The sequence below is a fragment of the Amphiprion ocellaris genome, chromosome 4 (assembly GCF_022539595.1).
Source record: "Amphiprion ocellaris isolate individual 3 ecotype Okinawa chromosome 4, ASM2253959v1, whole genome shotgun sequence".
Lineage (NCBI taxonomy): Eukaryota > Metazoa > Chordata > Actinopteri > Pomacentridae > Amphiprion > Amphiprion ocellaris.
The window spans coordinates 13,904,474-13,925,423 of record NC_072769.1 but is presented as its reverse complement, the minus strand read 5'-3'; the positions used below and the strand labels follow the sequence as shown (position 1 = coordinate 13,925,423).

At 38.1% G+C, this 20,950-nt stretch overlaps 3 protein-coding genes across 3 annotated transcripts; 1 reads left to right on the top strand and 2 right to left on the bottom strand.

Moving 5' to 3' along the window:
- Positions 1-30: 30 nt before the first annotated feature.
- f8a (coagulation factor VIII associated) lies at positions 31-5,619 on the bottom strand. Its single transcript, XM_023290157.2, has 12 exons — positions 5,489-5,619; positions 5,019-5,065; positions 3,642-3,714; positions 2,754-2,913; positions 2,499-2,567; positions 2,259-2,379; positions 2,059-2,151; positions 1,715-1,779; positions 1,156-1,237; positions 986-1,032; positions 526-581; positions 31-408 (listed from the first exon to the last, which is right to left on the bottom strand). Exons 1-12 carry the CDS (start codon positions 5,602-5,604, stop codon positions 327-329), a joined length of 1,011 nt encoding a protein of 336 aa, XP_023145925.2. The 5' UTR covers positions 5,605-5,619; the 3' UTR covers positions 31-326.
- A 1,045-nt stretch (positions 5,620-6,664) lies between these two features.
- Positions 6,665-11,944, bottom strand: si:ch211-243a20.4 (uncharacterized). The gene is made up of 6 exons (XM_023290162.3): positions 11,614-11,944; positions 10,968-11,234; positions 8,661-8,782; positions 7,460-7,597; positions 7,255-7,365; positions 6,665-7,151 (listed from the first exon to the last, which is right to left on the bottom strand). Exons 1-6 carry the CDS (start codon positions 11,705-11,707, stop codon positions 7,089-7,091), a joined length of 795 nt encoding a protein of 264 aa, XP_023145930.2. The 5' UTR covers positions 11,708-11,944; the 3' UTR covers positions 6,665-7,088.
- A 1,713-nt stretch (positions 11,945-13,657) lies between these two features.
- Positions 13,658-18,830, top strand: si:ch211-243a20.3 (uncharacterized protein LOC100151507 homolog). The gene is made up of 4 exons (XM_035957211.2): positions 13,658-14,049; positions 16,349-16,484; positions 16,754-16,883; positions 18,339-18,830. Exons 2-4 carry the CDS (start codon positions 16,370-16,372, stop codon positions 18,640-18,642), a joined length of 549 nt encoding a protein of 182 aa, XP_035813104.1. The 5' UTR covers positions 13,658-14,049; positions 16,349-16,369; the 3' UTR covers positions 18,643-18,830.
- The last annotated feature ends 2,120 nt before the right edge of the window (positions 18,831-20,950 follow it).

The following is a 20,950-nucleotide window of genomic DNA, read 5'->3' as shown; positions in this document are numbered from 1 at the left end:
AGTGGTCTAATTTTGTAGCCTTCACTCAAATAAGAGCACACACAAATTTAGTCTTTAATTAGCATCCTGTCAACAAAAATCTTCCAAATCACAGTAAATAAGGACAACAGGAAGAAAATGTAATTAGATTTTCACCGATTTCCCAATCTGCTGGACTCAGTGACAATAAAGTACTGTATTGTGGGCATTTCTGTGAGTGCAAGTTACAACATTAGAGGTTTGAAAACAACCCTTCTTCAGGCCTTACAACAGACCCAGTCAGAAACAGGAATGTTCCATTATATAAAGTATCGTTCCCAGAGGAAGTGAGTAAAAACTGGACTGCACTAAATGCCTTGACCAGACGGTGTGATGCGCTCCTGCACCACCAGGTGGAGAAGATGATTCTGCTCAGCAGTCAGAAATGGCCTTGAAGGGAAAAAAACATGCAAATCCATAATCAATATGGAAAATTAAGAATAAGAAGCAGTACAACCATTTGTCGACCCCATTATATGATGGAAATGAACGTTACTGGATGCTCACCATAGCTCAGTCTGGAGAGACTTGAGGGACTCCGTGTCTTTCTCCTGACACGCCATCTGCAAAACAGATTTGCTGTTATACACTACACTAATAAAAACATAACTGCAGATTCAGATGACCTTGTCAAGGTCTCAGTCTTATTTTCATTTACAAGGATAGAGCCTGCTCATTCAGAATGACTCTCTTGATGTGAGCTTCTTTTCATTAGGGGTATTTAAGTCATAAGTAAACCAACATTAGTTGTGTCATGGGGAAAGCTACACAGAAAAGTACAATAACAGTGACACCAAGGCAAATGCTACAACTAGAAAAGACTAATTTCACTGCCAAAGGAAGACAAACTCCAGCACATTAATCACTGCCATGCGAAGGCCATGAAGACCATCATTCTTCCTGTATAACGCAGGAAGGATCAGGAAATCCTGCGAACTGAACCAAGTATGCGGATGATAAAACTCACCACTACTGACTGCAGGAGCAGGAAAACATTCTCAGGCAAGAAGGTCACTGCAGGAGAGGAAAAGTACTTCAAATAAGCATCACTCACAGGATTCACGATACATCTTTTGAAGAGAACATATATAATTCACATCTTTTGCACTAAAATAGTTCAATACTGGGCACTTTTACCTTGGCTGTGAGGGTCAAAAGACTCCCATGCATATCTCTCCAGAGTCTGGGCATGCTCTGGTAACAACTTCTGAGGTGGAGGCTGCTCAGAAAAACACCAGGGTAAGACCATTAAAGTGTTGCTGCACCAACAGTCCGAACTTCTTCCAAGACATACGGAAAGTATTGTAAAGATGTGGGATGCATAATCAATATCGTGATATGGTATTGTTGTGTTGCTGATGTGGAGGCGTTTTCTTCTTTTAATGCCCAAAACTCAACTGTTCTGCTTTCAGACAGTTCACTGCTCGGCCAGATGATGGCTGTTTGACACTGAAGTATTGCCAAATGTTTTCATGTTGCAGTGTATCTGTAGTAAAAATATTTGCACTCAGTACACAGTGTTTCGTCCCAGCTACCTATAAAACCCTGCTGAAGTAGATCTTTTACATAAGTGAGGTGAATTAATACAGAACCGGTTTCACAATTGTTAATAAATAAATTTCACAGTTTTTCCACTTAACTGAGAGACGCTTTTCTTACAGTATACGGTCTTTACACATAAAGTTGACATTCTTACCTCAAGCAACATTAGCAGTAGTACTCTGGATATCTCACATTTTGCCACAATGTCCAGAAATGCACCTTTTTAAAAGAAAGATGGGATACATAAGAAGAATTAAGACAGTTAATTTTTCCATTTTGTGTTTCTAGTTAAGAGTAATCATAAAATGCAACAGTACTAAAGCAGAAAGTCAGGCAATGATCCTGGGACCTTCCAGGTTCTTCCAGTTCTTGTCGAGTATGAAAAATCCTGTTATGCTGGTGGCTTTTGTTTGAGATATGAGATGCAGCATCCATTTATGATTACATTACATTACAATTAACGTGTTCATGAGATTATTCTGTAGATAAAAGCCTCACCAACAGGGGTGGTGGTGCCTGGGAGCTGCAGTCCTCTCTCTTGGCACATCAGCTGCATCTCTGTGAACACTGATAAAGCACCATCATAGTCACCTGCAAACACACAAGAATTAAACAAACTCCAATAATGGAAAAACAAGTGAAATCATAAATGCATATGAAACTACAAAATCAGATGGGAACAGGCAGACTGAACTCACGGGTGAGAATTTTACATGTGGCCATTTCTCCCATCGACAGCAGAGCTTCAATTGGCGTCTGTGTCTGTAACTCTGCAGCCCTCTGATAATGAACAATAGCTTCTCCTGGTCTGTTCATCTCCTATTGAAGCAGAGAGCAGAGATGAATGTTACAGGTCATTTGGATTACACACACTAAAATCAAAAAACCTGCATAATTTATCTCATGGGACAGCTTGAAGTTCTGTCCCAAAGTTTCACCTTTAGCGCATTGCCAAGTTCCAAACACAGGCTGGCTGCCATCACAGGCTGGTTCATCTCAATGTATACCTGTAATTCATTGGTACATCACCATTCAGTCACATTATAATGAACGTAGTCCATAATTTACTCTAAGTCTGTTCAGAAATACCACATTGAATGTTGTACCATGTTCATCTCCCAGATATTTTCAGAGCACAATTGTCATGTCACGTCCTACAAATAAAAAAAATAAAACTATGTACTATCATGTACCTTGATGGCAAAACTGTAGCAGTTTAGTGCAGCCTGAAGGTGTTCATCAAAGCCAGGGGCCTGCAGCGCTCTGTTCTCCTTCTCAGATGAGAGAAAGAGGCGGGCAGCATCGGTTAATGCCAGGGCCTCTCCAGGAGCATTAAAGAGAGTCTGCTCACACCTGCAGGCAAGACATTGGAGATATGTAACTACAACAGATGCACCACTGTCATCGCTATGAATGTTACAGTCTCCCTCTGGGCCAATTAGAACCACCTCAGACCACCAGAGATGAGTCAATGCTAGCTGGACTTTATGAAATCATCTAAATGACAGGTTATTACATTTTAATATGGCAATGTAGCTTTCTGCAGCCACGAATCAGTATTTTTTAAAATAAACATAGAAAGTACTTTATTACCAATAGTATATCATTTAGTGTATATGATATATGGAAAATTATATATTTTCCATATATCTAGCTTAATTTAAAAATATTGTTGAACATTATTGATCCAATTGCAGTAAATCTGAGTATTGCAGAAACACAGTGCATGTATTGCAAAAACTTTCCAATTTTTTTCCAGTTTGCCCCTAGTCAGCCAGAAGAGCATCACTGAAAACAGCCATTAATACTGGCTTCAAGTTCTTCCGCACCAAAGTCAGAAAACCATTACTTCATTGATCTACATATAAACTACCAACCCATAAGCTCTAACTGTTGCTACTTTAACAGATGTTGCTCTATTGTATGCTACAGTGTAAAAAAATTACCTAATTTGGAATGAAGGGATCTCAATTAAAATCTGACAAAAAAACACAAATCAAAGGTACATACAGTAAAAACATATGGACATATGGTAGTACACAAAGGTAGTCCAATAATACCAAACATTGGTGTCCACTCACCGAGCCATAGCCAGGTTACAGAAGGCCGCATACTGAAGACAGTCCTGCTGCTTCAGCTCCTTGGCCAACTGGCCTGAAACCACAAGTGAACATAGAGTGATAAATGTGAGGTAAATGTGAAGAAACAGTCTGATGACACTGATTCTCTATTAATTACATGAAAAAGGCTGGCGTTATATTGTACAAAACAAACTAAAAAAAAATCAAAAACAAGAGGCTGGGAGGAAGAAAGAAATAAGAAAGAAATACAGTAAAATAACCCCCCAAAAAATCCATCCATCCATTATCTATACACCAACTAATCCTGATTAGGGTCGTGGGGGGCTGGAGTCTATCCCAGCTGAATTAGGGTGAAGGCAGTGGACACCCTGGACAGGTCACCAGTCTATCACAGGGCTACAGATAAAGACAAACATGCACACTCACATTCACACCTATGGACAATTTAGAATCACCAATTAACCTCAGCATGTTTTTGGATTGTGGGAGGAAGCTGGAGCCCAGAAACAACCATCTCATAAAATATATACATAGATAAATTTCATTTTCTCCACTTAATTTTACATGGGATCATGTGTACTGTTTGGACTGTTTAATTAATCCTTAGATGCACGAGTGATTGGACCCTACACTCTTCCATAAGTGGGTCAAAAATGACCTGCATAAGAATCAATGTGTTTTTATGCCATTTTGGTCATTTTGGTTAAGAATAATAATTTGTAGAATTCTTTGTATTATCTTTTTGTCCACACAAGAATGATATCATGTTTGAAATATGTTTATTTTTCCCTTTACAATAGACTTTGAACATTTTGATGATTGAATAAGAAGAATATTACACAGAGCAGTAATAGAAGAATGTCAATGTCCATTTTGTAGACATGTTTCCACTCTTTTCCTCTAACTGTTGCTGCTCTCCATTCATCGAAGTTTGTGCATTTCATCATCTCTTGTATGATATTATCAGTGATAAAGAGCTTGGTGGAGTAATACAAACATTACAATTTTTTAAAAAGCATTAAAGGTAACTTCAAAATTTTGATGGAATGATATCAAAAACATGTTTTTCGAGGAAGAGCTAGAAAATTTAGTGATAACAACTTTTCATTACAAAGATATTGCTAAAAAACGACCTCACCGGGTCATTTTTGACCCACTTCATCTAAGGGTTAAGGACATTTATATGTGTATAACAATGAAATGCAAATTTATTTTACATTAGACATGTAAATTCACAGTATATATATATATATATATATATATATATATATATATATATATATATATATATATATATATATATATAAACTTTCAGCAATATACGGGAAGCGTTAATTTCTGATAGCATAAGGACAGAAGATGAAGGCAGACACTCACCAAACTGCTCACTCGCCTCCGCTACATTGGGCTTTCGAAGAAAACGTCTGCAAAAAGGAAACACAAACCTTTTAATCTTCTAAAACATAGCACTTTGCTAGTTAGCAAGCTGTCATGAATCCAGTCAACTGTGAAGATGCTAAACATAGTAATGAATGTGTGCGTTGCTGGTTTTAGCTAGCTAACAGCTTGTTACGGTGAGTTGACGACTTACTCATTAGTTTTTAAGGGCCTGGATTAAACAGTCAAAAACTACCAATATAATACCTTCATTAGCCAGTGCTGGACATGCAAACAAAGGTAAAACACGTATGACAATGACAGCAATGCCACTAACAAGCTAATAGGTAAAGCTAGCTTAGCCTACTAGCGCTAGCTGCGTAACGTATCTGCCACATTCGAGTCGAACAACGTTACGTACTGACATTAATTTATCTTTCTTTTTGAGCTCATGTAACTCAAAACCTTACTTTTTCAGTTTATTTGACACAGCTCGGTATCTCGCCAGGAAATCGCCCTCAGCAGCCATGATCAGCGTAGAAACACAAACCAAACCAGGAAGTCCAGCTTCCAGGAGCGCTGCCATTGGCTCGAAGAGTCCGAGCCTCACAATTTCATTGGCTATTGTACTCAAAGGGGTGGTGCTTATATACAAGGAAATGCCCATATAAGGACATGTTGCACAAATAAAGAAATTCCATCTATAACGGAGACAGAGGTGGCAGAAGGGACGAATTTATTAAACAAGCAGCCGTTATGTAAAGAAAATAGAATGCACTCTACCGACTGCATACTTCCAGTCCTGACCACTAGTTACAGTCAGTTTTAATTTCAGGTCTTTTTGGGGGGTGATAATGGTCTTGCTAACCTTTAAATAGCACCAAAATTATATTAGATGGAAAGAAATCAAAAATAGGTGCTTCTGAGGTATGTTAATATGTAATAGAAAAAATAAGCATCTGTAGATTTTAGAAGAATGAATATTCTATTGAATATTCTATGAATATTATTTACTGTGTACTTCAATCAATTATTCAACCAGATTTTTTCATATACCAAGTTGTTTTATACAAATGAAATGTAACACAAATTGCTTTACTTTAACTAGGCTTGACTTGAGAGTCATCTGGAGGATTTTTTAGTAGTTTGAACAAGAGAAGGACTTCTGGTAATAGACGCCTCTGCTTATGAATTCCAAACTGTTGTAAGCTTAGCATCCCTGGTGAATGGTGATTTGCCATTGTTATGTTAGGAATTTAATGAACAATGGTAATAAAGTTTGAAATTTTGTTCTAATTTGTCCCATCAATTCTAAACTGATTGGTAATTTTCACCTCGTTAGAAAATGGCACTTTTCAGGATTTTACATTTAGATTTACATTAACAAAGTCATCATATATTGTGATTGAATTACTCTTTAAAATCACTTGTGCATACTCCTTGATTACATATTATAGTGATATTCAAAATATGTATATTTTTAAACAAAACAGACACTATTTCAAGATGTCTTAACAGTACATTGTTGAAATATGAGAACTCGACTTAGTCTATGTCAAACATGCCAGAGAAAAGTACTTTATTGTTTTGTGTTATTATATATTTTACTCTGCTACATTTAACTAACTAACAGACATAGTTAGCGGTTACTTTGATGATTTAGTTTTTATAAACCTGTTATGAGCATAGCAAACATTGCACTTTGTTAAACAGTTAATAAAACCCAAAGTGTTAAACAATTCCACTTCAATCAGCTACAACATTAAAATGCTACAAAAATGTTTGGAAATCAGTCAGAACAATCCAGTAGTCTGCTTGGTTAGTTATTTTAATACTCTGAGCACATTTTTTAATACTCTTGTACATTTTTATTTACATGTTTTAAAAGCAAAACCTTTATTTGTACCTTTATTGAGTATTTTCACATTGTGGTTTTGCTACTTACACTGAGGTACAGAATCTAAGTTATTCTGTTACTGTTACGTATGACATCAAAATAGGAAAGCAATGATACATATTACAGCTGCTGATATGAATATCATAGTCTACTGGAATAAGTTTATTAACGATTCAGAAGTTTTCATAAACACACTCAAACACACCTTCATCCTGCTGCTCTGTAGTTTGCGCCACCTGTGGGAGCAGAGGGGAAAACATCTCATCAGTTACATGTTTTATCTTAAAGCTGCATCATTTTTCATTAATAACATCAGATGTTGCAAGAAAGTTTACAGACCGTTTTTGGGGGTTTCTTTTTCTTTGGTTTAGGTTTCCTCCGGTCCGGCTCTCTGCTGGCAGCTGAGTGGTCCAGAACATCATAGATGGACCTGGGTCGAGTCTCAAGACTCTAAATATCAAAATGAAAATATGAATGCAGGGAAGACCAGGGATGAAAAATGTCATTTGGCTCTCTAAATTCTGATAATTAGAAAATGGCTTACAGCATAGAAGGACGTAGACTCAGCTGCCATTACATCTGCATGAGTTTCATCCATATCTTCCTTTTTCCTCTCTTCTCTGTTGTCCTTTGGTTTTCTGCTAGTTTTCTGCCTGTCGCCACTTTCAGTCATCTTCTCTTTCTAAATATGAGAGTTAAATTGACACAAAGAAAAGTCAGTGACAACCTGGTAACCAGCTGGATTACTCACAAACCAAACTAAAACACGTGGATTTTCTTGTGGTGCAGTTTTACTTCATAACAGCTCTGTCTCTAGATATGTGTCTTGTGACTGGACTCAGAGTTTACTACTAAATGCTGGAATGTATTCCTTTGCATGTAATAATCTGGAGAGAGAACAGTGTTGGCCCAAGTGTAGCTATGAAAACAGCAAAGTCACTGACAGGATGATGTAACAGTGAGTGTGTACCGCCTTGTAGAGGAAGATTTCTGTTCCCCATTTTGTTTCAACCATTTCAAAGGCAGCACTACGATCCTGCAGGACCAGGACTGAAACTTGGCTTGAATCAGTGTTTACATTAGCATGATTGAGGAATTCAGTGAGAGATGTCTCTGTGCTGTTGTGAGGACAAAACATCCAGAAAGAGCTGGTAGAAAAAACTTTTTTTTAGTTACAGAAGGCAGATTAGCAAAGTCTTTGTGGTTGTAAGTCACCAAAGAAGAAGCTGGACAAGTGCAAAATAGTCGGATTTGTTGGCTTTGCAGCAAATGTGTCTCCAGTAGAGAAACACTGCCAACACTGGAAACTGAACTTAAACTGAAATATATCAGGCTTCATCTTTAAATTTTCTGTGAATTGATGCTTTAATCTATTTCAGAACCTACTATATGTTTTAAGTCATCATTCATTTTCCTAAATCCTAGTGTGACGGTGTCAAAGCTTTGTTTTGTCCAAACCAGTGGTCCAAATGTTTAAAACATTCCATTTAATATCATATAGGACAAGAAACCAGTAAATCTTAAGAATTTGGAAGCAGAAAAAAGCTGATTAATTATTTATCAAGTAATTGCTAATTCATGCACTAATCTTTTGGAATCTTATTTGAACATTGAAAAGAGACTTCAGTCATCTGTGACGTTGCCTGTCAACATCACGTCACCGACAACACCACAATTTAAGCACTAAAGCAACACTTGCAGCACTCTGTTAACTCCTGCCAGGTTACTGGCAGGGCACATCTTACCCAATATCCTCTGAAGACATACACTGAGCCGATCACACTCAAGATCAACAGCACACCAGTGATGGTGGCCACCGTGATGAGTTTGGTGTAGTTGAACATTTTGGGCTCCTTGTAGCCTTCAGCTGGAAAACACACAAATTCAATCAATGTCAGTCTGAATGCATCATAACAGCAGAGGAGAAACTGCAAAAAAAAAAAAATAAAAAAAATTATAGCATTATGTCTGCAATGCCTGTAGGCATCACGGTCCTATTATCACAATTAACTTGTTTTATAGTTCTTATCCAGGTTGTTTTCTCCTGACTAGATCCTTGCTTGTGTTGTATCTACTCTCAGATGTACGTTGCTTTGGATAAAAGAGTCTGCTACATAAAAAAATGTACAAATTGTAGATTGACTGATAAGTTCTTGATCTGTCAAGTCTAACTCTAACTTTTGATATGTGCAGTAATTGTAGGAGCTTCAGTAGAAATCAGCTGGACTTTGTAACTTATCAAGCACCTATAAGCAGTGATAAAGTCTCTACCCAGAAAGTTTCGCCATCGTTAGCATCTTGAGTCAGTCTTCATATGGCCGATTCACATCCTTTGTGGTGTAAACTGGAAGCTCCCCATGATTGCTATCATTGCTGGTGGACCTCTTGGTTTCACAACAATTCACACCTGGAGACAGGTGAGTCCTGGTCATTATTGGGCCATTAGCCATGTGACCCGGAGTGACTATAAATTCTGTAAATCCCCATCAGTTAGAACTGAAGAAGCTTCTTGAATGAGAGGCAAAATGTCTTCAAGAACCTACAAGAGAAGCCCAGTTGATGACCTGGATGATTGAGAATCTACTCAGAGATATGTGCAGTAGTTCTTAATTTGGTTGTCAGGACCCAAGATAAATCTGAGGGGTAAAAACATTTCTTCAAAGATAAGAAAGTTAAAAAATACATCTTTTGCCGCACAAAATTATTGTTTTTGCTTTTGAAATAGAGAATATGTATTGTTCAAGAACACACAAAATCACACAGCATCTCCTTTGTGAGTTAACTAGTGTTCACAAACTGTAGAAAACTTACTTGGCAGTATGCAGTATATAAATAATCAACTTATAACTTCCTCCAATAGTTTATCTGACTTTGCTTCGAGCAATACTTAGATTTTTTGCAGAATCAAGTTTATTGCCAAGCAGGTTTTCACATACGAGAAACTTGACTTGATGTTTTAGTGCATAACAGTAAATACTAACATGTAAAAAGGGAAAGATTTGCCAGTCAGTAGACAGTGTTAGAAGTCAATTAAGGAGCAAGTGTAGCAAAAACAACAGATTATAAGTCATAAGAACTTTGTATATTGTAAAAGGCAAAGGGTCACACAAAAATGGATCCCATAATTTACACTAATAGTCCTCCTCTCTGCAGACAATAATCCATAATCTGCTTCAACCGAAGTGCCTGTCAGATGGTCATCACACTGACATAATTTATATAACATTGTGAAAATAGCCATCCAGTTAGCACCCACATATGCTAGTTGTGGTCACCTGTCAATTGCGAAAGTAAGCCGAGCCTGAACTTACTTTTAAAGCTTGCTAACGCATTTTTTCTGCATATAAAATCTAGTAAATAAATGCTGATTTCTGTCCAAACATCGCCCACCCCCCACACCTTTTATTTTAAGAATCTGAAGCAACAAAGGCACTGAACTGCTGCAATGAATCTGTTTCACAAGTTGACAGCTTAGAGGAAAAATCCAATAGAAAATGTCATAATAAGGCATTGCCAGAGCAGCTTCAGTGTTTCTCTGAACTGATTATCCAGTTCTCTGACCTCTATCAGAGAGATGGAGCATCATATTTAACAAGAAATTTCCTCATTTGATGTTTTGATGATGATGGTGGAGAGCGCTGTCTATGTCGGTCCAAAATCTCCCATAGACACTCAGTTCAGTTGAGATTTGGTGACTGCAAAGTTCATAGTATTAGATTCACATCATTTTCATCAAACTATTCAGTGATCTCTCATGATCCATCGCTGGGTGTCATCACTCCCATCCGGATAGAAATGTTTCACATTAACACTTTATTGACTTGCAGGGACTCTTTCCTCTAAGGGAACAAGTTGACCCAAACCATGCCAGCAAAATGCCGCTACAGCATCACAGAGCCGCCTGACCCCCTCACTTAAGGTTTTTTCTTTTATTTTGTCATCTGTCTCTCTATCACAATGCAGATCTTTTTTTCGCCACAATGCTTTTCTTGTGAATAACTGCCCTGAAATCCTTTTCAGTTTCATCTTTCATTCTTCTTCTTTGTACTCACCCCTCACTCGAAGAAAAAAGTACACCTTCGCCGTTTTATACTGGCAGTTGTATTCTCCTGAATAGGTCAACTTTTTCAGCTCCAGTTGCAGTTTGTCTGTATGTGGGTGACCATCCGTAGAAGCAACGTCACAGTGGTAAATTTCTCCGTGAGGACTGAAGCACCTCAAGATGTCTTTAGATTGGTTTGCTGGTTTCTCCAACTCACAGTTAATCCTGAGATCTTCACCTGCAAAGGCCACAAAGACAGTGTTCTCCAAGCGCATTTCTGTAAGAAGACACAATGGAGGTTAATATTAGAGCTGAAATTAAATAAATCTGCTGCATTTTTGATGAATTTGTAAACTGTTTAAATCAAAAAATGCACTGGTTCAAGCTTCTCAGATTTTTACGGATTTACAAAGTCAGAACAAGACATTTGAGCAGTTTGCGCACACATTTTTACAATTCTGTGACATTTATCGTCTAAACAATTAATCACAAAATCAAGCAAAAGCAAATTCAGTTAAATATGATGATACAGAGACACATACTGGGTTAAATGTGGCTGCAAACCATCAAATATTTACATTCGTGATCCAGTTTTTTCAACCTTAATGAGCATCACTGAAATACATGTCAGTCAGAGGATAATTTGGTTGCCTTACTTGGTGCATTCATTCCTGAACACACAGAAGGGAGACAAAATACAAACATCCAAGGAAACACGAAGAAAAGATGCCAAAACTGCTGAGAATCCATGTTGCGATTTAGGAGTTAGTTGGGTGTGTTTCTGGTCTTCTGATGAGATTGTTCCGTGTGTCTCTTCAGCACTTCTCATTTTGTCTTGATGAATAAACTGCAACTGAAGGGTTTCCTGTTTCTGGCAAAACCAACTTCCTCAAAATGTTTCTGGACACTGACTCACTGGGGGCCAAGTCATAAATGAAAAGAGCTCAGTTTGGTTACGTGACAGTTCGCATTAAAAACATGAAACAACTCAAGGGCACATCCAAAACAGGACGGTCCCTCCTTTTCTTTGAGTATTTGTGGTTGCAGTGTGGTGTTACGTCAGCTTCTGGATGTGAAGCAAAGTGCAGTGTTGGCTTTCCTCCACAGAGAGACAGTGTTGGAGAGAAAACCAACGTGAACCACGAGTGTGCACATCCCGTCCATGTGGTTTTTGAACGGCAGAAGAAAAGGAAGGTTCATGCAGGGAGGGTGCAAATGTGTGTGTTTGTGGCTCGAATTCAGCTGAAGGTGACAAATTGCCTGTTGTTAATGTGTACCAGCTGTCAGTGGTGGCGTGACTTCTTCACCGCAGTAAACTCTCTGCTGAATCGCTCTCCAAGGCTGCCAGGGGAGACGTTCAGATGTTAAAATGCAGCAGTTTTTGTTATCCGGCCACGTGTGTGCGTCTGTTTTTCTTTCTGCCTCTACGCCTCCTTCTTTCTCTCTGCGCTCTCCACCTGACTTTTTCACTTTTTATTTTCTTTCTGGCTGAATTGGTGGCCAACTCTGACCTCACCTCAGCCACAGCATGAAAACAGACTGAAAGAGCTGGAATAACATCTGGATACCAGTCAATAAAGAAAAAAAAATCATTCCATTTTATATCCCGTCTCTTAACTCCCATCCTTCCTGGGGAGTAAAGTACACAAATCCTTTACTTACTACAAAAACACAGGAAGATTAGCACTCGGCCTCAAAGAAACATGACACAGAAGAATGCTTTGGTGAAAAATTGCCGATCTTTATAACAAGATTAAGTCACAGTGTCAGCTTTAAATGGACCAGAGAGAAAGCAGGTGATTTTCTTTAAAATATAGTGGATTAGACATCTAATATCCAGCCATATTAGAAATCCTTAGTCATACTTTTACTAAAGAAATGTACATGGATTTGGAGAAACCTAACTTAAGTATTTACATTCTGTGCTATGTTAGATTGATGTATTTCACATGGAAAACCTTTTACACATATCTCCACTATAACCACTATTTATTTTAGAGCAAGTCACAATCTCAGATGAAGGTGTCCATGAATATTATCTATATGAATCTACCCCACATTAGAGCTCAGTTTCACTTCAGTAAATACACAAATATATTCTAAACACACATCTAAGTATACTTAAACCTAAATATATCTATATTTACTTAACATTACAGTGCTCACTATAAAGACTTTTCCAGTTCAGAATAGAATATATTGTAGTGTAATTATTGCCAGATTAATCTAATATCCATTTAATGTTGGGTGTGGTCAAAGTGGAGTTAATTTAGTTACTTTACATCCTGTTGGGATTTATAATAATAAGACCATTATTTTTTTTGTTAATTACATTTCATAATAAGAATTTAAATCTTTATTTTGAGGCTTTATCAAAATTGTTAGTGCAGTAAAAAGGGACAATTTTCCCTCTGAGATGTAGAAGTTTAAAATTTTAGAGAGTTTTTAAAGAAATTAAAGTAGAATCAAATGAACAAACTCAAGTAAAATACAACATCTTTCTCAGTACTGGAGTAAATGCTTTCAGCAGCTTCCCCCCAAAGTTAAATATTACAGGACGGGAAACAGAGACAGATTTTTTAGAAAAAGGTCTGTATCTCGGGTTTCAAGCAGAACACAGTCCCTTAATGCAGAAACTTCATCCTGCAGTGAGCATACATCTACCTGTCTGTTCCATAAAGGAGCACACAGTGAGACAAACACAGGGCAAATCAAAGACTCCTCTGAAAAAAGAGGATATGCCACACATCTGGCAGCAGCTGGATGCCATGGAGGGTGTGTGAGAGGGTCGGAGGTGGGCGTGTGTCGGGGTGTAAAGATACTCTTTAACCCTCCACAAACTACGACTTTTTAAAAAAGGGTTCAGCACTGGACCTGCAACACTCTCCTTCTGTTTACACCACAGCTGTGAGCCGAGGGTGGAGGGAGCATCAGAGAACACAGGAGAGAGGAAAGTAGAAATAAGTAGAAAAGGACTGTGGCAGTGACGGAGAGGAGAGGCGAGAGAAGCAGAGACATCTGGTATTCAAACTACATCGGAGAAGGAGAAAGACTTCCTGCTGAGTCTTGAAGCATCATCATCATTCCGAGTCGTGAGTATCGCCTCATTTGCTTATTTTACCCCAAAACACTTTCCAGCTTGTGATGCTTTTACGTCTGCAGCGTTAGTTTGCAAAGTTAAAAATGAAGTTATTTCAGCAGAACCATAAAGCATATTCATCAGAGTGAAGGGACGCTGGTCTGTGGCTCAGTTGTTGATGTGTTTCACCAGATGTTAAACAAGCTGTAGCGAGTTATTGTTCGACTGATTTTCTCTGTGTCTTTCATCAGCTTCCAAATTCATAATCCCCGAAAACATTTTTAATACCTCTACAGTGAGTCATAGGCTTATTACTGTCCAGTATGATTCACAGACTTTGTCATATGGAGACAATTTTGCCGTTTTTGTTTTTACTTTTCATGTCTCAGGGTCAGCTGCCGTCACCTTTTCTGTTGTTTTTCCCACTTGTTTCTTGACGGCAGAAAAAAAGAAATTAAAGTTTAAATCTTGCACTTTTTTGCCAGATTGGACTGTGGTCAGTCTGTTCTTACTACAAACACACAGATGCAACTGTCACAGCAGCATAGAAGCTCAGTAGCTAGTTCAACAGAATACAAGACTTTTCAGCTCACAATCTGTCCCCTCATTAAGTGTAGCTGAGTTGTAAGCCGTGTGCTTTTATTGATTTATGATACAGTTTACTGACTTAAACATACAAAAAAAATACTGCAAAGTACAATAAAAAAAAACTCCTCCATTTGAATGTTTGCTTATTTCAAAATACAGAAGCAGCGACATGTAGGTAAAATATTAGAAGTAGTCTATAAGAAGAATGGTCGGATCCAGAGGATAATGTTATTGTATTATATCAATATTGATTCTCTTTTCAATGCTGTAGTTGGTAAAACTGAAGATAATTTATTTAAGTCTACAAAAGTGCATCTTATTTGTAAGGCAAATTTGTTGGTAAAATCCTACAAAACCCAGAACTATGGTCAGTTAAATAAATAGATGCAGTAGAATGAGATCACAATATTCCATATGAAGCACAATGGAAGTTTAAAGAACTGTTAAAACTCCCATCTGGTCACTGATTAAACTGCTTAAAATGTACATATTTAGAAGTTTTTCCCTTGAAAATAATCCCAACCTGATTTAAAATAGTTTAGATGTAACTCTACACCATTAGATCCTTTCGGCCTTCCAGTGGAGAAACAGCAACAACAAAACACAGCATATGAAACTTTGATTTAGGATCTGTAGGTACAGAACTTGACGAATGTACTTTTTAACTTTGTACCACTGACAACAAAGTTTTTAACTGAAAAAAACAACATACAAACATTGATCAAAGAAGTTTCCAAGTAATTTACTTACGTAGAAATATCAATATTGTATGATTAAAATGCTCAATTACATCAACAATGAAAAAATGTAATGAGAATATCAAAAATAAAAGTACTCTTCATAATGAATGGCCTCTCAGCTTTATAAACAACTGCACTGACAAAAGAGGATTGTTAGACCAACCAAAAAGAATTCTTTATATCTGACACAAGCAATTGAAATTAAGTTTATCCAGATTAGGTAAGTAAAACATGACTTTGGCATTAGACTTGCAGTCTTTTCCTTTTCTTTAGTCTATATTCTTTCTTCAAGTAAACAGCTGTTGAGTTGCAGCAGAAAAATCTGAAGGCACGTGGATGTCAGACGCACAATGCTAAACCAAGAGTAAACTGATTTGTCGCACCTTCTCTTGAATTACAACACCAATTTAAGTGTTCAAGTGTAGCTTCAAGACGATGGAATTCAGAAGAGTAAAGCGGGAAACTAAATGAGATTAATTAAAAAAAAATATTTTACTACAACCTCAGCTCAAAAAAACTTTTTACAGCGGGAGTAACTTCGTTTATGGTGCTACAGTTTTATAAACGGTAAAATCTGAAACTATCCAGGAAGTAAAACTGTTAAATAAATGTATCAAACTAAAAAGTAGGATGTTATTGTGTCACAGAGGTGCAGGTATAAAGATGCAGAAAACGAAAATGCTTAAGTGAAATAGAAGCTGTGCAAAAGTGCACTTAACCCCAGCACTTGAGTTGCTTTCAAACACTGGCCACAGATGCGTTTGCACATCTGCATGCTGCTGTGCTGAACTCAGATGCAGACCGTAATATTCCTGGCTCGTGCACATGACGTCTGTGTTCCATCCCCTCTTTTATTTCCTTCTCACGCTCCGTCTGCTTTCTGTTTCTTCTGCTTTAAGACAACAAAGCGCGCTGACAAGTTCATCTGCTGGTTTTCAACGGAGTCCACACGACAGCTTTGCTCTTGTCTCCATGTTTTAACAGGGGAGCGTCTGTCTGCTCGTCATGGCCCCTCGCTCTCTGTTGATGGTGCTGATAGCTGTCGCCATGGCAACCGGGGCCCGTGCAGTTGGCGGGGAGAACGAGCTGGATTATGGGTACTGGAACTACAGAGAGGGAGGTATAAATCACGAGGCTGTGTTTGATCTCCACAGCTGGGAGATACGAGGCCTGTAAATCACAGAGCGTTTGAAGCTGTGAATTACAACAGCTGAATGAGACGCAGCAATCTGAGAAGCTGCACAGAGGAGAGCTGAAAGTATTTAGAACATGTGCTTACCTGATTTTTTTTTTTTTTTTTTTGTCATGACTCATTCACGCTGTGTTTTTTTTCTCCCTCTCTCTCTGTAAATCGAAGCCTGATGGTAGGGTGTCATGTTCTGGTTTCAGCTGATAGTGTGAACGTGGCCTCGGTGCGCAGCGTGACCAGAGTTTTAGACGCCTGGGGGAAACGCATCTTCAGTGAGATCAAGTCTTTGCTGCACTCTCAGCCCAGCACACTGCTGCCCGACTACTCCAGGTAACTTCTAGCAAACAAAAGCCACGGCGTCTCAGCAGCCTTAGTTCGGTTTGTTGAGCTCCATTAAATGTTTTGTGACTTTAATTTGATTTAATTGCTTCTCTTTACACATTTCAGCTGTTTTTACTCAGAATGCTTCACGTCTCTTACAAAGTTTCCTCTTCATTGAACTTAAGCTGACCTTCCTGAGCAGATTTGGCCAGTCAAGAGTGCAGTCTTTTGGTCTTTATTTCCATTGATTTGACCCTTATTTGACATTTTTTTCCCATTTCATTCAGCCTACCAGATTTCATATCTTGCATTAACCCTTTGTAGACATTTCTTCATCATCACTAGGCTTCTTACTATATTAAAGTTTGTAAAAAGTTAAGCACTGTCTGGTTTAAGCACTTTCTTCAGCACAAACTGGGCTATTCGAATGCTGTTGCTTCTTCTTCTTTTATCTGCAACACCTTATTTGGCATTTTGACCTTTTTTTCTTGGTATTGTAGCAGTATTATTGCAATTAAATGTTTAATAAATGAATTTATTTGATCATTAAATTTGCTTACAATCTTCAAGGCTATAACACTGAGTGCACAAAGATCAAATTCTGGGTGTTATTTCTGGGAATCTGGGAGTTTAAATGATCTGCATGTGCAATGATCGGCAAGGTCACACATACATATCATTATTAATGATACGAGTTTGGATGCTATTAAGTAAAAAGATTTTTGTATTTTTCAGCGAAACAAAAGTTCCTGGAAAAGCAAAAAAGTCCATGAAACACCATTTACTGAATATGCAAGTATATTCATATATAATAGTTTTTAAATAATAAAAACTTGAAATTACATAACTGAAGTCATTTAAAAGCATTGCTGCCATTACAAGGTAGTATCTTAGTTGTTAGGGATCCTCATTAAATGACTGCTTATACATATATTTGCCCATTTATCTTAGGCACATGTTTTTAAATCAGATACTTTCTAATATAAATAGGTTATTGCTATCCGTCTCAAACATTTAGCAATATTTAAGGCACCAGAAGATTCCAACCTATCTTAAAATTCATCTCTCATACCAGCTACTTAGTTGATTTTATTATTATTTTTTTTTTTTTGCTTGTGGTATGTGAAGTATTTCTATAAAAATAACCGTCTACATAGGAGAACAGCAACAAGAAAACAGAAAATGCTTTATGTATGACATAAAAGGTAATAGGAGAGTATAATCAAAAAACTAAAAAGACGTGTACAGTATTTAAGAATATAGGGAAAAGAGGCTACGATAGCAGCTTATAAAAGGCAGTTTAAACAGGAGAATGAAAATTACAGTGAGGTGTGAGGTGAACAAGTCTTGGCCTTTAATTTTATGTGAGTTTGTGCTGATTAAACTGAATGCTGGGAGAGAAAAGAGGCCAGCTGAGGGCTGGAGAGAAGCCTTAAAGCTGAGCCTCCTCTGTTCCTCCTGCAGGGTGCGCCCTCTGTCCGAGTCCGTCAACGACCTCTTCAGGGAAGTCTCCCTGCTGCACCGCCGCATCACCGAGCTCTCTCATCGCCTAGCAACGCTGGAGCCATTCCTCCGTCGCCACGGCTACTGGGGGGAGGGCAGGGAGGAGGCGGGAGGCGGCCTGACGGGGGAGGTGGCGAGTCTGGCCCGGTACACCCCCAGGACCGTGGTGAAGGCGAGCCCACCGAGGGGGAACCGGGTGGTGAGGAGGAGACGGGTGAGGGTGCTGAAGGATGGGGGAGTGAAGCTGGTTCAGGGTGGGAGATAGACAGATGGATGGGGGAGGGAAGTGGAGGGAAAGTCTGTGGCTTTGAAAAGTATTACAGAATGTATGGAATCCTTTTATGACATGTATAAAGCTGCTTCTTGTAAAATAATATCGACGCTGCTTGTCCTGTGAGATCAGGAGTGATGCATTATGATCATTTATTCTTGAATAAACTCTTTACGATCAGTGTTGCACTGTTGAACTGAAGTCATGATACACACACTTCCTTCCTCCTTCCTAAACGCTGTCAACCTGTTTCTGTAAAGAAGTTCTTCTGTCTGTTCTTCTGCACCAACATCCTCAAAGTGTGGTTTTCTTTTTTTTTTAGCTTTAAAGATCATTCTTGACCTTTCGGAGCTCAAACTAAACTGTTGTTGCAGCTTTCAACTACATTTCATGACACTGGCTGCCAATCACTTAACTGACTCTGTTTTGTTTGTCTTTATTGACATGCAAACATTTTGTAAGAAAAAGTGACTTTTAAGTTACTGGGGACAAATGGTGTGAATAAACTGAAAAAAAAGGCACAAAGAAGGCCATTTTGACAAACAAACTGTTTCAGTTAAACATGCATACCTGAAATAAACTAAGCAGTGTCCTGTTCATTCATTTAAATCTGGACGCTTTGGTCTTTCGTACATAAAAAGTATAGAAACAAACAAACAAAAAAAAAGATGAGGTCAAGAAACCAGAAGTTGTTTAGGACTGTTAGGAAAAAAAGAAAATCATCCATAACTAAAAGCAAAACAGACAGATTTCAGTTGTTAATGCAAATGAATCAGCTAAAACACCTGAAATCAATTATGTTGTTGCCACAAGTCATATCAAATTAGTGGCAGCTTCATGTGCTTCCAGATTGCATATAGATTTTTCAGTGTGTTTCTTTAAGGATTGGGCTCAACTGATGATGTTTGTATGAAAAAAATGGAGACCACAGACCATAATAATTAGAATTTGTGCCATATAATTAGTCTTTCTACACCTTAAAATGGGTCTGGTTTCATTATTACCAGTGATTATCGGTAAATATCAAAACTGTTGATCATTTTACTATGTTGCACAAAAGGGGAAGTCACATTTTAGGAATTAAATATCAATCACAACTCTTTTCTCAACATCTTTTCAAATAAATATGTTACTTGCTTGTTTCTGGTTTTGGAAGCTGGTTATAGTCCCAGAATGCAACTTTGTTCTTCTTTTTATTATTCAGAAACATGCAACAACACATCATAATGTGTGAAAAGTGATTGTTAGATATGAGATGCTGCTAGAATCTGAAAAGACATCCAGATGCAGCAGAATGATAACATACAGGCTGACACTTCTGCAGAAACATATATTTCAAAGCTTATTTGAAGTTATCTGACTGAATCAGCCAAAGCAGATTTAATTGCACAGTTGTTATTATAAAACTAAACATGGAACGGCTCGGAACTTGCCTGAGAATCGCCAGGTTTTTCAGATTTCTTTCAGATTTGATTTGTCAGTGCATGAAGTGATGCGCAGTAAAAAGGAACAGATATTAGCAAACAAAATGTAAGAAAATGCAGACTGAAAATCAGTACTCGGGTTGCAACGTACAATACAACACACAGCAACTTTATGCTAAATTTGTCATAGTTAATTGTGAAAGACTTTAACATTTAGCAGATTTTCCACCCATTTATACTGACCTTTAAGCTCATATGGATTACGCAGATAGTTCAGTTCAGTCAGGTAGAATCACAGAGCATCCGACTTTCCAAGACATTCTGATTTCCACCTTAACCTTCTGCCCTTCACACTATACTTTATATGGATGTGCTTGTATTGTTTTCAGGTGGACAGACAATTGTGGAGCCAACCTTTAAACTCCAAGACTAAGCTGACACAAAAAATAGCGTGTAAAGTTTCAGATGAAGGCCTGTGCATCTTGTCCTGAGGGAAGGATGCCGTGTTTGTGCCACAGGGTGTCAGTGCTCGCCCGCTGCTGTAATCAGATGTGACATTCCACTTATTCATGGAGGCTTGATCTTTTGTTTTTGCTCAGTCGAAGTCAGGAGTGGTCGTCGTGGGCCCAGCAGGGGGTGCCTATTATCTGCTAACATAATTATGCTGTTTGTTTGCGTATGGTGATCCTGCGTGAGCATGTTGTGGACACAGACATCCAAGTTTATGCCTTCATTAAAACTTTGCCAAGTGTTTCTACAGCAACCAGTTTTCTCTCTGCTCCTCTTCTACAACTCCACTTGTCATCCTCAGCACATACTGCAGGGTGGCATGTTCCTTCTCTCATTTTGTTTTTCCTCCTCTCACCCATTTTCAATCT

What these genes read in the sequence shown, in the direction of transcription:
- si:ch211-243a20.3 (XM_035957211.2), top strand. Translation starts at nt 16,370, where the DNA reads ATGGCCCCTCGCTCTCTGTTGATGGTGCTGATAGCTGTCGCCATGGCA. An exon ending in CTGGAACTACAGAGAGGGAG is followed by an intron (nt 16,485 to 16,753) that starts GTATAAATCACG and finishes TTCTGGTTTCAG; the next exon opens with CTGATAGTGTGAACGTGGCC. An exon ending in CTGCTGCCCGACTACTCCAG is followed by an intron (nt 16,884 to 18,338) that starts GTAACTTCTAGC and finishes TTCCTCCTGCAG; the next exon opens with GGTGCGCCCTCTGTCCGAGT.
- si:ch211-243a20.4 (XM_023290162.3), bottom strand. Translation starts at nt 11,707, where the DNA reads ATGGATTCTCAGCAGTTTTGGCATCTTTTCTTCGTGTTTCCTTGGATG. An exon ending in ATGTCTTCAGAGGATATTGG is followed by an intron (nt 7,598 to 8,660) that starts GTAAGATGTGCC and finishes TCTCATATTTAG; the next exon opens with AAAGAGAAGATGACTGAAAG. An exon ending in AGTCTACGTCCTTCTATGCT is followed by an intron (nt 7,366 to 7,459) that starts GTAAGCCATTTT and finishes TTTGATATTTAG; the next exon opens with AGTCTTGAGACTCGACCCAG.
- f8a (XM_023290157.2), bottom strand. Translation starts at nt 5,604, where the DNA reads ATGGCAGCGCTCCTGGAAGCTGGACTTCCTGGTTTGGTTTGTGTTTCT. An exon ending in GCTACAGTTTTGCCATCAAG is followed by an intron (nt 2,568 to 2,753) that starts GTACATGATAGT and finishes AATGAATTACAG; the next exon opens with GTATACATTGAGATGAACCA. An exon ending in TGCTCCTGCAGTCAGTAGTG is followed by an intron (nt 582 to 985) that starts GTGAGTTTTATC and finishes TCTGTTTTGCAG; the next exon opens with ATGGCGTGTCAGGAGAAAGA.